At 34.4% G+C, this 17041-nt stretch overlaps 1 protein-coding gene across 1 annotated transcript in view; it reads left to right on the forward strand.

Annotated features, from left to right (window-relative positions):
- Nucleotides 1–17041, forward strand: part of MIA2 (MIA SH3 domain ER export factor 2) — a gene marked incomplete at its 5' end in the record, with an annotated part of 86479 nt that overhangs the window by 63050 nt on the left and 6388 nt on the right. The window contains 6 exons of the mRNA XM_084240512.1: nucleotides 1792–1827; nucleotides 3477–3544; nucleotides 4729–4811; nucleotides 6552–6680; nucleotides 10262–10420; nucleotides 16117–16239. Coding sequence (XP_084096638.1) covers nucleotides 1792–1827; nucleotides 3477–3544; nucleotides 4729–4811; nucleotides 6552–6680; nucleotides 10262–10420; nucleotides 16117–16239 — 598 coding nt within the window. The remainder of the gene's footprint in view (nucleotides 1–1791; nucleotides 1828–3476; nucleotides 3545–4728; nucleotides 4812–6551; nucleotides 6681–10261; nucleotides 10421–16116; nucleotides 16240–17041) is intronic.

The raw sequence follows: 17041 nt of genomic DNA on the forward strand, positions 1-17041 counted from the left end.
ATTGGTTTTCCTTTGAATGTTATCTGTTTCTTCCCTCTTGTCAGCGTCATTATTTTTTCCTTGTCCTGGATTCTTGGGAGCTTTACTATTATGTGTCTTGCTGTATTTTTCCTTTCGTCTTGGAAGTTTGGTGTTCTTCTTGCTTCTTGTATATCAATTTTCAGCTCTTTCACGTTTGGGACGTTCTCTTCAATTATTTCCTTGAATATTTTCTCTGTTCCTATATCTCTCTCCTCTCTTTCTGGGATTCTTATAACTCTTACATTTCCTTTCCTCATGGAGTCAGATAGTTCCCGAAGTCTTTTTTCAGTCTTTTTCCTTCGTACTTCTTTTTCCTTTTCTGTTTTGGTTCTTTTTATTTCTGTGTCTTCAAGAGTACTTATTCGTTCTTCCATTTCATCTATTCTGCTTTCATTTCTTTTCCCAGAGTTCTTTAGTTCCTCCATTAATTCTTTGATCTCCTGCATTTCCTTTACTTCCCTCTTTAGGGACTCAATTTCATTCTTCTGAGCGTTATTTCCCTTAATGACTTCCATCAGTTTTTTCATCACAGTAATTTTAAATTATTTTTCTGGAAGGCTCAGAAGTTCTTCCAAGTCACCGTAGTTGCAAGCTGGTGGGTGTTTTTTTTTTTTTAAATTTTAACCATTTTATTTTATTTATTTTTTTAAAAAAAGATTTTATTTATTTATTTATACAAGCACTGGATACAGCCAGAAGCACAGGAGGGTGAGAGAATTCACCAGAGCCAGAGCGGGGAGCAGATCAGGCAGAAGGACCAAAGTACACTGCTGAGGGGAGCAGCGGGCGGCAGGAGAGGTCTGCGCGCCATGCGGGACCCTCCTCCGGTGGCTGGGGAGTAGCCGGGTATCGAACTGGCACTGCAGAGGCTGTGGGCAGCTTCACAACCTAGCGCTAAACTCCTGCACCACTGGGGAGCCCCTGGGTGGTTTTTTTTTTTAGTGGTGTCTTTTTTCTGAGGCATTGCTACTTTGCTTGTAGTTTTTCTTTTCCCTGCAGCCTGTCTTCTAATTTGCCTTATGCTTTGGGATACTGTGCCGCTGATACTGGCTGGCATCTTTTTGGTTCTTTCGGAAGTTTCAGAAACTGGCAATCCAAAGGAGTCAAAAACTGTTATGCCAGAAGTCTAGTGATGCAGTGGTACGATCCGCGTATCCTTTCGCAGCTTTTCTGCACAAGCTTCCCGGCTGGCCCGGGGCTGTGTGTAGGTCTCTGGGAGTCTTTGTTTTTCTCTAATGGCGCCTGGAGCCATTCGCTCACCTCCACAGTGAATCCTGCAGGGTTCTCCTCAGCTCCAGTTCACGGGGTGTGGTGGCTGAAATAATTCCTTTCCACTCACAGTCCCGCTTGATGCGTAGTTTGTTCTTGTTGGTTATTTTAGTTTTTTTTTTGTTTTTTCCTCCTTTCTGTTGGTTGGAGAGTGCCGACTTTTGTGGGTGGAGGAAGGTAGCAGAGTTCTGAGCTTTCCTCCCTTCTAGTCCTCTTTTATGGCAACTTTCTTCTTCGGGTGGTTTGCTGGAGTTGCCCGTTTATCTTCCGTGACCCAGTTCTCACTGGGACCTGCCGCTTTTCCTCCCTATTAACTTTTTTTTAATGGGAGATCTTACTCGCAGCGTTTCATCGCAGCCATGTTGATCTGCCCTCGGTTTTATTTATATTTGAGTCAATTTTGAGCTTCTGAATTGTGAACTAAATGATAATGGTCGCTGTGAATATTTTTTACTTAAGAAAAATAGTTGCCAATAGTATTTTAATGGCTTTCTTTTTCAGATTATTTCCCATGAGAAAAAAGCACATGATAATTGGGTGAGTGTTAAATTCTCTTAGACTCATAAAATTGTTCTTTTTCTATTATAAATGAGCAATGTAAAAGGTATACTTTTATATTGAACAAAAATTAGTATTTTAAATAAAGTTTCTTTTAATTTTACTAGTATGAATTTATACTCCTTATGAACTAGATACTTTGTTATAACAGATATTTACAAAATTAGGTATTTTTGTGCTTTCAGCGCATTGTTTCTTTGAAAAGAGCTTAATACTATTTCTGGGAGAAGTAATATAATGTTCTTGGACTCATTGTTTCAGGAAACTGGATTGTGCTAATTATGGACAAATTACTAAATATTCTCTAGGCCTGTTTACTCATCTATAAAATAGTGGGTTGGGTTAAATGATACCTAAAGCCTCTTATAGTTCTAAAATTCATACAGTTCTGGTGTTTGATTCTCTGTGTTTAATTACTTTATACTTATTAAGAAAAAAGGCCTTCATGAGCAATGATGAATTAGTGCCTTAGAAAAACTGTATGAAGAACTGACAATGCAGATTTTGACTAATTATATAAGAGTAATCCCTCTATTATGTACAACTGTTTAATAGCCAGTCTTTGGAGGACTTGTGCAAGGAGTCAGTAAGGGAAGGCATTTTTGTACAGTGCATGAATACATGGGGTCTAGAGACACTTGTGTCTAACACCTGCCACCAGTTAGTTTTCTTATTTGTAAGACTGAGATAGAGATACCAGTCCTACGTATTTCAGAGAATTAATGTGTAGTTCACAATTTTAAATGAACACAGTTGATTCTGTAGTTATTCTTACTTATAGGAAATTATGGTCATAGACTGAGTTAATTTACCTGCCTTTTTATGACTGATATATTTACTCTAGCGGATTGCATTAGAAGGCAGGTATGAGATTCTCCAACTAGTGCTGCTTCTAATCTGGAGGAGTTTGGATAAGAATGACTGGAAAACATGCCGTATTGTGTATATTTAACTTTTTCCCTCAGCTTTTTGGGACACTGCATGTTCTTTGGATTTATTTTAAGTATAAACTTTGTTTTGTATAACATGTATACTCTGATTTTCTAACCTTTTATGAAATGTCTCTGAATAAATATAAAAAGCTATAGGAATATGCTATGTATACTTCTGTATACCTCCTAGACATGCAGCATGTTTTGATTATTTTCAGTTATTTGAAGAAATGGGCTGTACTAGTATGCTCTGAAACAATTTTAAACCTTTGTTTTCATTCATTGCAGTGTTTTTATTTCCAGAGATGCTTCCTTTGTTTCATAGCCAATGCTGCCATGCCTGTTGACTTTGAGTCTCCATTCTGGTTACCCTCAGCTTGGATCCTCTTAGATTTCTTTTGTCTTGTTATTTGAATATTTACAGCACTGAATACTGCTAATCCCTGACTTCATTTCTGGATAATAGCATTTATTGCAAGCATATAGACTCCAGCTTTAACCATATGTCTTCTAAAAGGAAACTCATTTCCTTTTAAAATAATTCTCTAAATTAAAATTCATTTACATTGAATTTACTGAAATGTATACTTGTTTAGTGATTGTGGTATTTACATACCATCACATGATATTTAGTATGCTTATCTTTCATTGTAAGTCGGTATGATTGTATTTTTAAAATGTATTTTCTTCTTTAAGTTGGCAGCTCGGACCGCTGAAAGAAATCTCAATGAGTTAAGGAAAGAAAATGCTCACAACAGACAAAAGTAAGTGTTGCAGTGGGAACACTTTAGAAATTTTATTACTTTATTCTTGTTATTTTATTAATTAGTTAATACTTTTATAAGGATAAACAAGGAAACGTATAGAGAATTAAATGTAGTGGTGAAATAGTGATTAGTTTTGCTAGGTATTACTAGATATTTTTGTTTGAGAGACTTATCTTAGAAAGTCAGTCTGACAGAGAAGGAAACTTAAATTCTCAGGTTAAAAAAGTATTTTAAAATGAAAAAAACAAAATAACCAATGTAGTAGAGGGAGAAAGAAGAACAGAAAGAGAAAGAATAAATCTTTTTGACATAGTAGTTGTCAAGTATCAGCATCTACTAATGTGGATAGGATAATTGTTCATTATTTCTCTCATCCCCTGGTTTTATTGCACTGGGTAGCATTGCTTATAAAATGAAAGGGAGAATAATAAAAGAGTAAATGCTTTTCTATGAGGATTGTAACAGTCTTCCCAGTGTTTTAATTTCTTGTCAGAATGTACTGTTAACATTTTGCAATATTAGTTTTAGTCTTTTTGCTTGCTTTTTCTACTCAGAAATTAAAAACAAATGATTGTTTTTTTTTTTGCATGTCTAATGGTCAAATACAAGAAATACAATTTAAAAAAAAGTCACATTTTTTACACCTATTCTTAAGATAAAAAGTTTAAGAAGTATGCTAGTAGGAGTGAGTTAATTGGATTCTAATTTTATGTTGTGATTGTTATCATATGGATAATATTAAAATGGAAATCATACATTGACTTAGTGTCAGGAGACCTATGTTTTAATACTAGTGCCTTTGTTTTGAATAAATCCTTAACTCCTTTCCTTAGTTTCCTCAGTTATAAAATGATAGACTTGAACTGCTTGACCTTGACCCTTTTATTTATAAAATTTGGATTCTGTGATCTAGTGTTTGTCTAGTTTAGTTTGAAGAAAAAAACAAAACAATCCCAAACTTCAATAAAACACTATTAGTAAGCAAAAATTAACTCATTAACTTCAAACAAGTAATGGGGGATATAGAAAGGTATTTTGGTCAGAATAATTTTAAAGGATGTTTCTTCCATGCAAATACTAAGATAGTGAACAGTAGCTTGTACTTGATAGTGACATTTTTCTTGAAATGTGGGCTCTTCTCTTGGACAAATAACTTAGAGATGTTTGTTCTTTATTTGCAGATTAACTGAAACAGAGTTTAAATTTGAACTTTTAGAAAAAGATCCTTATGCACTTGATGTTCCAAATACAGCATTTGGCAGAGGTAGTCTTTTTTTTTTTAACCACTCATTTAAAATCTCTCTCTCTGTATATAGACATATATATATATACACACACACACGCACACACACATATATAGTTTATATTAGTATAAACTATATAGTTTATATTAGTATAGTTTATATTAGTATAAATTAACACTTTTATAAATACTTTAGGTTTTTGAGCTGAGATTCTAAATTAATCTCCCAAGTCACTGAGGTTTGTTTTCCCTAGCAATAATATAAATAATTGCTGCCTCCTTTTCTCAGTGGGATTTTGTAATAGGATACTTATATAGTACCTTGAACTCCTTGAGAAGTAAAGTGCTTGGCACATAACTAAATACTCATTATTTTATTGGAGAATGAATAGGAGTGCTTAAAGTAATAGCATTGTGACTGTTTACTTAGTAACTATTTCTTTGGAATTTACTTGACATAAAAGAGAATTAAAACTTGGTTTCTGATTAAAAGTATTAATTTAAAAAATGGAAAAACTTCATAATCTGCGTTTTGCTTGCTTTCATTATCCCTAAGAAAGGATCAAAACTTTGGAAGGTGTATTTAATATTTCTGTCCATTTAATTTATGAATGAGTTAGCATCTTTAATGATCTCATGCTATTAAAAATAGTTTAAGTTTTCAAAATAATTTTAGTTGAATTGTAATCATGCATCTGAGCTAGAAAAAATAAACCTATCTTTATAGAGGTAAAAATCCCATTTTAATAATCATTTAAAATTTATAAAAATCACTTTTGAGATTCCTGTTTCATTAAAATGAAAGTTTTCTTACATTAAAAAAATAACAAATTGTTATATGCATTTCAGTTTTAACTAAGTTGGGGGGGGGATTGTAGTCAAAAGAAATTTTTTGTTTAGACTCAAAGAGGATAAATAATGTTGTTATCTTCTCTTATAACTAAATTTGTATATTATGTAAGCGACACAATAAAATGTACCACATTTAAAAAGTATTATTTTGGTGATATTTCAGTTTATTTTTTAAGAATGTTGATTTCACCAAGATGAAAATGCATACATTGTACAAAAATGAAAAATGATGTAAAAAATACATAAAATAAAAAAAAAGAAAGTTGCTTTTTAAGAGCATAATCATTATTTGGGAGTGGTAAGGTTTGTAAAATGATATGGCTCTTGGTTGTGTGGTTTATAAAGGGATTTATTTGCTGACTTAGTATATATAAACATTTTTATTAGTAAGGAGTAGAAGTAATTTCTAATATTTTCTGGGTATTTTTCCCCTACTTTTCAAACTGAACTTCACTCAAATAGTTCATGACCCAGCACAGCTTATCTGGCCCTGATTTAAACTGAGCCCTTCATTGTTATAATATTCACCAGCTGAAATATCTGGGAGAATCCTGCTATTCAAAACAAAATTAACTTAATGCTCCCAAATCCTCTTATAATTCCAAAACATCACCAGTTTGTTGTTTAATATTATATGGTTAAGTGTATTAATTACTAAGGGTAATGCTTTTGTTGATTAAAGTGACCATTTGATTATAGATTTTCATAACTCAAGGTTCCATATTTAATTCTGTTTTATAGTAGCAAAATCCAAGGCATATTTATTTATTCCAAGGCATATTTATTATTTATCCAAAGCGTGGATTAGACTTAAATGGCAATAGGATGACCTGATGGTAATTGTTGAAATGGGATTCTAATCTAAAGTGTAGTTAATTGAATTTAAATATGCTGTTTTAATTATTCCAGAGCATTCCCCATATGGTCCCTCACCATTGGGTCGACCTTCATCTGAAACGAGAGCTTTTCTCTCCCCTCCAACTTTGTTGGAGGGTCCACTCAGACTCTCACCTTTGCTTCCAGGGGGAGGAGGAAGAGGTATATTGTTTAAACATCTTTATTACTCTATATTTCTTCCTTACTTTATATTTTCATCTCAACTTATCTTTAAAATGATCTTAAAAGTAACCCTTTAGAAAATACAGGCATTCCTTGTACTTATTGTGGGTGACTTTTGTTTGGAAAAGGAGCTTTATGCATCTAATATAGTTCAATATATTTTTTTCTCTTAGAAATTAAATCATTTTTGACTTCTTAAAAATTATACATCATACTTTATAATATAAAACTTTATTTAAAGAGTACATAAAATACAATAATAATGTAACCTAGCATAAAATTGTATTTGATGTAACATTAGAAAGGAGAATTTTTTAAATCTTTTTTTACTTCATTATCACTTTCTCTTCAATTATAGAAAATCAGAAAATGAAAGAATCTCTTTTTAGAGTTGAGGAACTCAGAAATTCTCTCTTGCAGACAGTTCTGATAGAAACGTTAAAGGAGAACTAAATCATTTGTTAGTACCTTGAAAAACATACTCAAGATTGTCTGCTATGTTACCCTCTGCTGTGTTTTTTTAAATAACTTCTTAGCTTGTTTTAAACTTAAATGTTAGCTGTTGGTCTTCTGCATTCACCTCATAGCCTTTATCCTTGGTGTTAGTGCTCTCTCACTATTCTTTAGTGACTTTGCAAGTTACCTTAAAAATTTCCCTTGAATTGTGGCAGAATTCAAAGCTATAGAATTTTGTTTATTCCAAAATCAAAAATCTTAGGTTTTTAGTCTCAAGTCCATGTTTCATAAGATCCGATAGAATGTTTTACCAGTGTCATGGCCTCTTTTTTTGATGGTGATTTTAGCATATTGAATAATCTAGATAGAAACAGAAAGTGGTAGGACTTAATAAAAACAGCAGTCTGAACCCAGCATACCAAAGCTTATATATTCAAATGGATACTACTCATCAAAACAGTTACAAAGAAAGTCTGTATTTCCCCGTGGAAGCTGACATTTTAAATATTTTTGGACATTTTTAAAATTTATCTTCAAAGAATATGAGAAAATTAATGTGTTACTTTATGTTCACAAGGTATTCTCCCTTTGCCTATTTCCTATTTAGATCTTCTTTCCCCATTCTTAGTTAGCTACACTCAGCAATGATCCTTCCTGCCTCCCAGTGTTAGTGTAGATTGGGTACACAACCTGGGGACACTGAAGGGAACTTTATTTATATTGGCTTTGAATTGGAGATCCTAGAGAAAGAGAATGAATTGTCCACTGACATAGCAACCTAGGAGAGCTTTGCTCTGAGCATTCCTAATTTTAACATTCACATATGTTCTGTAAGTGCTCTAAATCCATTTTCCTCCCAATGTTTATTCTGATTGACAATAAGAAATACATTTCATATCATGTCACATTACACACCAATATCAATATAATGGAAGCTAGTTACATGAATTATTACAGCTTTTAATGCTTTGATATTTTCTGTTCTAATCTATTTCATTGAAAAAAATGCATATAAGTTTATTTCATGTACTGCAATAGGTTTGCAATTAGCAATTTGAAAAACAGTGCCCTAGAAAAAAGGGTATAATTGGCTTCCTGACAAATGAGAATTACTGGATGTTGAATGACATAAGTCAAGGATTGCTTGTAGTTTATTGATTATTTGGAATAAGAGTAAAATTACCTTTGGTTTCTCCTCTCCTATTTAAATTCCTTCCTCTTTTTTCCTTGTGAGATACGATTTGTGTAGGTTATTTGCAAGGGTGTTTTACGCTGTTAGAAAAGCTATAGAAGTTTTAGATAAGTTATCAGCAGGTCTTAAAATAGTTGCTTTGGACTGAAAATATCTATGAGCCACAGAAGGATATCCACTGCCTTTAAATTTGGATTAGATATGGCTGAATAAGATGGATATAGGAAAAATAATTTGTTTAGAGTAAAATATATATAATTTTTGGTCAGAATGAAAATTTTAACTTTTAGCATTTTTCAAACTTAAAATTTTCCAGCTGGTAGTCAGTCAGTTGGCAGGGAGCTTTGGTCCTCTGGAATTAAGTAATCAGGAGAAAACCTTTGAATGTCTCCTTTAAAGCTCTGAGCTTCATTCTGCCTGAACTCAGCCTTATTAACATTTCTTGCCAGTTTGATTTTCTACTTTCTCAGTCTTCTTCTAATGAACTGATTAGAAGGATGAACAAATTGGAAGGAAAGATTTGGGGAATTTAACAAAATGTACATCTGTAAGGAAAAGAGATAGTTGGCTTTCTTATATAGAAGTCAGTTGACTTCTTGACGCCATGAGAGACAGTGGATTGAAAACATTTTAAGAGATTACTATATATTAAAAAAAATGCTTTTATTGATTTGCACAATTTACCAAGAAAAGTTACAGTTAGTTTTAGTGTCCTCTCTTAAAGGAGGTATTGAAACATGGGTTGTATTTTGGAAAGATTTTTATTTAAAAGATGAGTTTTTTGAAAAATGTTTCCTTGAAAGGAATAAGCTTTTGTCTTCTGGGCAGTATAATTTTGAGAATACCTCATTTGTTCCTCCACAACAGATAAATGAAGGTATTAATTATATTTGGTTGTTGGAAAGGTCATGATGTAATTTTTCTGTGGTTTTCAAGCAAAACTGCGTAATGAATTCTGACAACCCAATATATTTTGTTACTTAAGGTTTAAAAATTTTTTATATTTGCCTTTTAAACTTTAATTGAATATGGGTTATTTATTGAGGTACTATCTTTTCTGTGGTCATAAAAAGGAAACTTTAAGATGATTTTCCTCCTTTTCAAATGTAAACTTGCCTGATTTTCTGAGCTAAATGAATGTTATCTTGTTCAAAGTGTTTATATAACAATTGTGGTTATTTTTGAAACTCTTGCTTTAGACTAACTTTTAGAGCTATTAATGCCTCTTGAAGGTAAATGTGTGATATCTAGAAATTGCTAAATTTAGAGCCACATTTATCTAATGGGTATAAAGTTTGTAATCAGCATGGTTAAATAATTTTTTGGCAAATGAGTAAATTAAATTAAAATAAAAAATAATTTTTGGCTAGAAATACGGAGTCATGTTGCAACATTGAGATATAATTTCCTCAGTGACTCTTATTTGACTCCATTTCCAAATAAGTTGTTCTAAAAAAAAACAGTAATTCAGAATCATTGAAATAGGTATGTAGTCCCCAAGGTGATTATTTTAAAGAAATCATATTCATTTTGACTTTTTTTGTATTAGGTTAGGCAACAAAAACTCATACTTATTGTAATCTGATATAGAAATTTCTACTTTTCAATTTACTTTTCTCCTCTCATTTTTCAGACAAGTGTTTGTAATTTACAATTTAACCACTGATATGTATAAATGATAATGTGATAAATTTTAAAACATTTTATAGGTAAGTGTTTATGCACACGACAAAATTATTTTTACTCATTGTTCTATAGATGACTTTGGTAGAGAGTTATAATCTAATGTATCTTTGGGTAATTTTGTTGGAGTCTGTTTTTACTTTTTAAAAAAGTCTCTGGATTTTATTTGATGATAGGTCTCAGAATACTTTTTTATATAAGACAAAATAGTTTTTCTTTTCTTAATTAGGCTCAAGAGGCCCTGGGAATCCTCTGGACCATCAGATTCCCAATGAAAGAGGAGAATCAAGCTGTGATAGGCTAACTGATCCTCATAGAGCACCGTCTGACACTGGGTCCCTCTCACCTCCATGGGAACAGGATCGTAGGATGATGATCCCTCCTTCCGGTATGGAAAGAGTATAGTTATTTGTACTTGAAAGACCGCTAGTAGGAAAGACAACATGTGGGAATGTAAGAGAACAGTAGTAGTAGAGTGCCTAGTCTTAAGAAAAGCCATAATACATACTAGAAAGCAGCAGTAACATAAATTTTCAAACGCAGTATTTAGGGGTTTTATTCACATTATAGAAAGCTGTTTTCATCCCCAAATGGGATGTCTTTGTTGTTTTTATTGCTTATAGAAGCAATATACATTTGTTTAGGAAGTCCAAACAATGTGCAAATATATAATTAGGAAAGTTAAAAAAAAAACCACCCAAAATGTCATCATCTTAACATTCTCCTCTTAGAATTTAGTTTTGTATTTTAGGGATTTTTGTGTGTGTATACTCATAAGCATAGTTATAAAAATTCCTTCATCACTTCTGTGCAGTTATATTCCACCTTCCTGTAATTGTCTTTCTCATTGAATTAAGACAATTATCTGCTGTTCTAATACTTCCCCAGAGAATATATTTAAATTAGTTTGCTAAACTTTTCCTTTATGCATTGTTTTCAAAGACACTATTATGTGAAGTAGGCCGTGCCTGCTCTGTATAAATTCGTTGCACTTAAAGAAATACTATTTCCCTTGAGAGGGAAGAATATCTTAGTGAAAAAAAAAAGCCCTTTAATTTCCAAGAATTAGTCTTGCCATACTTGTGTGTGTGTATGTTCTGTGAAGTGATGACTCTTTATATTCTGGCTTTCCTTTGTTTAATATCATGAAAATATCAACTTCATAAAGACACAGATTGTGTCACTTGTTCACCACTGTATCTCCAGCACCTGGAATAATGCTCAACCATAGTTGCTCAGTAAATATTTGTTGGTGAATGAATTCCTGCGTAATTCTGAGAAAGCTGAGTATTTTTCTTATTGTTTACATATACACGCACTCTGTAACTTTCAAGCTTAAGAATTTGGAGGGGGTGGCATAGAATGTCTTTCAAAGATTCTTCTTTTTCTCATTACTATGGTAAAACTGGTCTACAAAACTGTATGTGATTTAGGGGAGTAGGGTCATACCTCAGATCCTCAGATGTTACCATACCATTGCCAACATCAAAGCATCCATAGTCCTTTACTCTTGGACCCCCTCACTTTTTTTCTCGCTTCCACCCTCCTTCCCCATGTAGTAGCCTCTATTCTGCAGTCATTCAGAGATTCTTTCTTGACTTTGAAATTCATTGAAAAGTTTAGGTGTGACAAAATGAAGATTAATAAACTAAAACCATTTCTCAAGGGACTTCATTGCAAAGTTCTGGTGGAGTCATATTTTACATCTGTGTATGTAGAGGACCTTCCTATAGAAAACTCACAAATTTTATCTGACCCTTTTGTTTTGTTTCTGTATATGCCACATTTAAGTGAAACCATCTAGTATTTATCTTTCTTTTTCTTATTTTGCTTGGTGTATACCCCTCTAGATCCATCCATATTACCTCAAACTTGGCTTATTATCAGAAATTGCTTAGGTACTCAAAAATCTTGCTTCCTAGTAATTATGTATTTAAGATTTTTCTTAAATTTTAAAATATTTTAGGTTTTATTTTTCTGTGTAGAAGAACTAGAGGTAGGCCAGAGGTGCAGGGGATGAGAGGATTCACCAGAGACAGAGTAGGGAGCAGAACAGGCGTATTTACTGAAATACACTGCTAAGGGAAGCAGTGGGGGAGACAGGAGTGGTCTGCTGCACATATGTGGGTTAGCTTCTTGGCTAGGGATCGATTGAACTCAGGCCATAGTGTTGTGTAGCACTGAGACTTTAACCTCTAGGCCACCAGGGAGGCCCTAAAATATTATAGTTTAAAATATTGTGTTAAAAATATAATAAGGTAACTAAATTTTGATGAATATAGATTCTTTAGTTACTTGAAATTATCTGTAATTTAGTTCTTTTTTTTTTTTTAAAGATTTATTTATTAATACAAGAGCCAGGGTATAGGCCAGATGCGCGGGAGGGTGAGAAGGATTCATGAGAGACAGAGTGGGGAACAGAACACTGGCAGACTGACGAAATACACTGCTGAGGGGAACAGCGGGAAAGACAGGAGAGGTCTGCCGCGCCATGTGGGACCCCACTGGCCGGCTGGGATCGAACCGGTGCTGCAGAGGCTGTGGACTGCTTCATAGTGCAGCACTCAACCACCTACCTGAGCCACCAGGGGAGGCCCTCTTTTTTTTTTTAAAGATGTATTTATTTTTGCATACAAGAGCTGGGGTACAGGGCAGAGGTGTGGGGGGCGAGAGGATTCACCAGAGACAAAGCGTGGAACAGAACAGGCAGACTGACTGAAATACACTGCTGAGGGGAGCAGCAGGTGAGACAGGAGATGTTTGCTTCACCATGTGGGTTTTTCTTTGGCCAGCTGGGGATCGAACTCATGCTGCAGAGGCTGCGGATTGCTTCATAGTGCGGTGCTTAACCCCTTGAGCCACCAGGGAGGCACTGTAATTTAGTTCTTTTAAGCATACTTTGTAAATTTCATATCTTTTCTTAAAATATTAATAATTGGTAGAAATTTTTAACAATTTCTTTGACTTATGATTCATAAGTAAATGATTACTTATTCTTCATTCTAAGGAATCACTTGTTTTTGTTTCTGTACTACTAAATACTTTGAAGGGAAGAAAAAAATTTTTACATTATGTAGTCAGAAAAAATATACAATAACTTTCTTTTACCTATTCCAGGTATTTTATTGCTTAGAAGTTTTGTTAGCAAGCATAGACCTAGTTTCAGGCCTCCCTTGTGGCACAGCGGTTAGTCTCAGCGCTGTCAAGCTATTGCTAGCCACTGTGGCATGAGTTCTATCTCCTTCCAGGGCTAACCTACATTGTGCAGCAGACCTTTCCTGTCTCGCCTGCTGCTCCCCTCATCAATGTTCTGCTCCCCACTCTGTCTCTGGTGAATCCTTTCACCCCTCATACCTCTGGCCTACACCCCAGTTCTTGTATGCATAGAATAAATCTTTAAAAAAAATTTATCCAAGTTTCCGTGGTTAATATTGAGATTTGCTAGATAATTTTCAGTCTAATTGATAGACCAAATAACACCTGGTGTTAGTAGAACCAAAGTGTGAGAATTCCCCATGCTTCAAGTGTGAGAATTATTCTTCTTTAAACCCAGTTGATGAACACACCTTTTTTATTTCTTAAAAACTTCTTGGGCCTCCCCGGTGGCGCAGCGGTTGAGCGCTGGGTTACGAAGCTGCCCGCAGCCTCTGCAGCGCCGGTTTGATCCCCGGCTGCTCCCCGGCGACCGGAGGAGGGTCCCACATGGCGCACAGACCTCTCCTGCTGCCCGCTGCTCCCCTCAGCAGTGTACTTCGGTCCTTCTGCCTGCTCTGCTCCCCGCTCTGGCTCTGGTGAATTCTCTCACCCTCCCGTGCTTCTGACTGTACCCAGTGCTTGTATAAACAAACAAACAAACAAACAAATAAATCTTAAAAAAATAAAATTTAAAAAAACAAACAAACAAAAAAACCTTCTTACTGGCAGACTTCCTATTCCTAGTTTCCTCAAATTGGTAAAATGTTTACCAACACTAGAAAATTGTTCTAAGTTATGTAGTACCTAGAACAACTGTTGAAAGATGTGATAAGGTGATCCCACTGGAAATGTCCTTATTTTCTGTAATTTCAGTCTTTCATTTATGATAGGCCTTTCGCATAACTTTATCTTACATGAAGTGAGTGCTATTATATGCCTTTTGTCTATGTGTTTTACAGTTGGAGCAGAATACTGTTGTTTACTTGTTTAAGCTTCCTTATTTTTCTTTCAGGACAAGCTTTATCTCCTTTATGACACCTGTTCACTCCATTTAGAATTAGATAAACCACCCAACATATTATTTGTGTGCTCCTTTATGAGGGTCACAGTGTATATTACATTGTATTTATTTGTTTCTGTAACTGTTAGACTGAGGCTGAAAAAGGACTAACTAAAACCAACTTTGTGTCACTAATGCCTAGCCAACAATAGGTTCTTATAGATGCAAAATTTTTTTTCTGAGGTTGCTGATATTGTTAGGAATATATTTTAGAAGCAAAACGATAATGTGGTATCTTGAGACCTGATTAAGAGAGAATTGGGAAGTTTGCATGTTTTCCCCACTTTATGTCCTTGCCCAGTTCTGCTGTTTCATTATTTTCATATTCAAAGTAAAAAGGGAAAACTCAGTTTAAATCTCAGCGATTGGTATTGCGTTTCTTCCATTGGGTTAATTCAGACGCTTTGAGACAGCTCTTTGCTTAGATTCTGAAGTGGGGAAGAAATGAACTTTCAAGTCTTATCTGGATCTTTCTCTCCTAAGTCACATCCCTTGACCCTTGGGAGCTTATTAAATATAATACTTTCTGTTGATTCTGGTTGATGCCAGATAGTTTCCTTGGCCTTGCATGCGAAAAGTATGTGTCATTAAGGTCCCATGTGGCTGAATCAGATGAGGAGTGACATATCCAAGATTGTATGGAGTTCACATTATGAATCACTGCCAAGGACAGTCATGGAAGACAGTTTAGGACTTTTTTTTTTTAAGATTTATTTATTTATTTATACAAGCCCTGGGTACAGTCAGAAGCACGGGAGGGTGAGAGAATTCACCAGAGCCAGAGCGGGGAGCAGAGCAGGCAGAAGGACCGAAGTACACTGCTGAGGGGAGCAGCGGGCGGCAGGAGAGGTCTGTGCGCCATGTGGGACCCTCCTCTGGTGGCCGGGGAGCAGCAGGGGATGGAACCGGCACTGCCGAGGCTGCGGGCAGCTTCGCACCCCAGTGCTCAACCGCTGCGCCACCGGGGAGGCCCCAGTTTAGGACTTTTTATCATATATATGAGGATAGGAAAATTACACTTCACCCCCTTTGATCTTTTATTTTTGGACTTGGGCAGATGCTTAATCTGTCATCACTTAGCAAAAATAGATAACTACCTATATATATATATAAAGAATGATGAGTTGCACAAAGATCCCAGAATTGCCATTTTGTCATCGTAAGTGATTCCTGGGAATAAAGAAGAGTAACTGTAGATTCACCTGTGCTGGAGCCTGTGCCCAAATGTATCTATTCAGATGTCCTTAAGCTGAACATTGTGAGATTTTTATTCATCTGATGAGTTAACGATCTTTCCCTTTAGCTTTGGAGAGATGCTAAATCCCAAAATATTGAAGTTAATGAAAATTTGATCTCTGATGACCTCTGAATGATACTCTTACTTTAGTGTGACCGTTTCTTTTGTCATTGTTTGCTTTGCTAAATTTCTTGCTAGGCTCTTAACAACATACTCCTTTTTTCCTTCTTTGTTAGGAAGCAGAACAATACTGTGTTGTGCTTTTTTGATATGGTAGTATTTTTTGATATATTGGTGTATCTACTTCATTATTACTAAAATTGAAAGTTAGATTACTATATTTAAATTCCCTTTATGTATTCTAATTAATGCATACTAATGGAAACTTTCAAATACAAAGTAGCATATTACACTGTGTTTATTTCAAAAGCAAAGTTACTACCTTTAGGAAAATAACTGATTTTCTAACACTGTATATTATTGTCTGTCAGGAATGTAGAAACAAGAAAAACATCTTTGTTCAATATTTTAAATTTACGTAAACTTGATTTTTTTTAATACTAATGAAAATATTTTAAAAATTTGTTTCTAGGCCAACCATATCCTGATCCAGCTTTTCCTCCACAAAGGCAAGACAGATTTTATACGAATTCTGGCAGACTATCTGGACCTGCAGAACTCAGAAGTTTTAATATGCCATCTCTGGATAAAGTAGGTAAGGAATACTTTGTGTATGTATTTTTTTCCCCTTAATAATGGTGTTATATTAAAGATTTAAAATCTGAGTCAAGAACTAATATAATTGCTTTCTCTGATAACTTTTAAGGCCAAAATCTCTTTCCTGAAAATTTCCTGGTTTTATGTTTCCTGTTATACTGTATACATCCATAGCATCTACATATACTTTGGGCTTGGTTTGGTACCATGGTAATGAGTTCACTCTATGTACCTACGCTGGTTAATTTTATTCTGTTCCTAGACTGTATTTCTACTTTTTCACTCCATATACATATATCCTGTTGAGTAACCAAGGGAAATGCACTGGTATGAATGGACATGTGAAAATCTACAAACAAAATAATTTGAGTAATGCCTTGTTGATTGTGTAATTGATTACTCAATTTCCTTGTTTAAACATTTCATACTTAGACAGGATTAACTAATGTTTACTGAGCTACCTACTATTTGTTAGGTACTCTTTAACTCAGACTTTATCACAGCAACTAATTGAAGTTGGGAAATACATATATCCATGTGTCAATCAGACATATATAACATTAACAAAATAAAAAGATTAAGAATAAGTAGAAAATTAAATTTATTGGTAAAAATTTCCTCAGGAAAGGGTGTACGTAGGGGGTTATTATCTGGTTAGAATATTTAAAGGATAATCGATCTTTTTTGAGTCATAAGCAAAGAAGCAGACCTTTGATCTGGATTTCTATTATTAACTACAAATTAATTTTTTCTGATTGACTTTTGAAATCATTTCCTCTCATTAATTCAAGCTTCATGTG

This window comes from Talpa europaea (genome assembly GCF_964194135.1).
Source record: "Talpa europaea genome assembly, chromosome: 8".
In the NCBI taxonomy this organism is placed as follows: domain Eukaryota; kingdom Metazoa; phylum Chordata; class Mammalia; order Eulipotyphla; family Talpidae; genus Talpa; species Talpa europaea.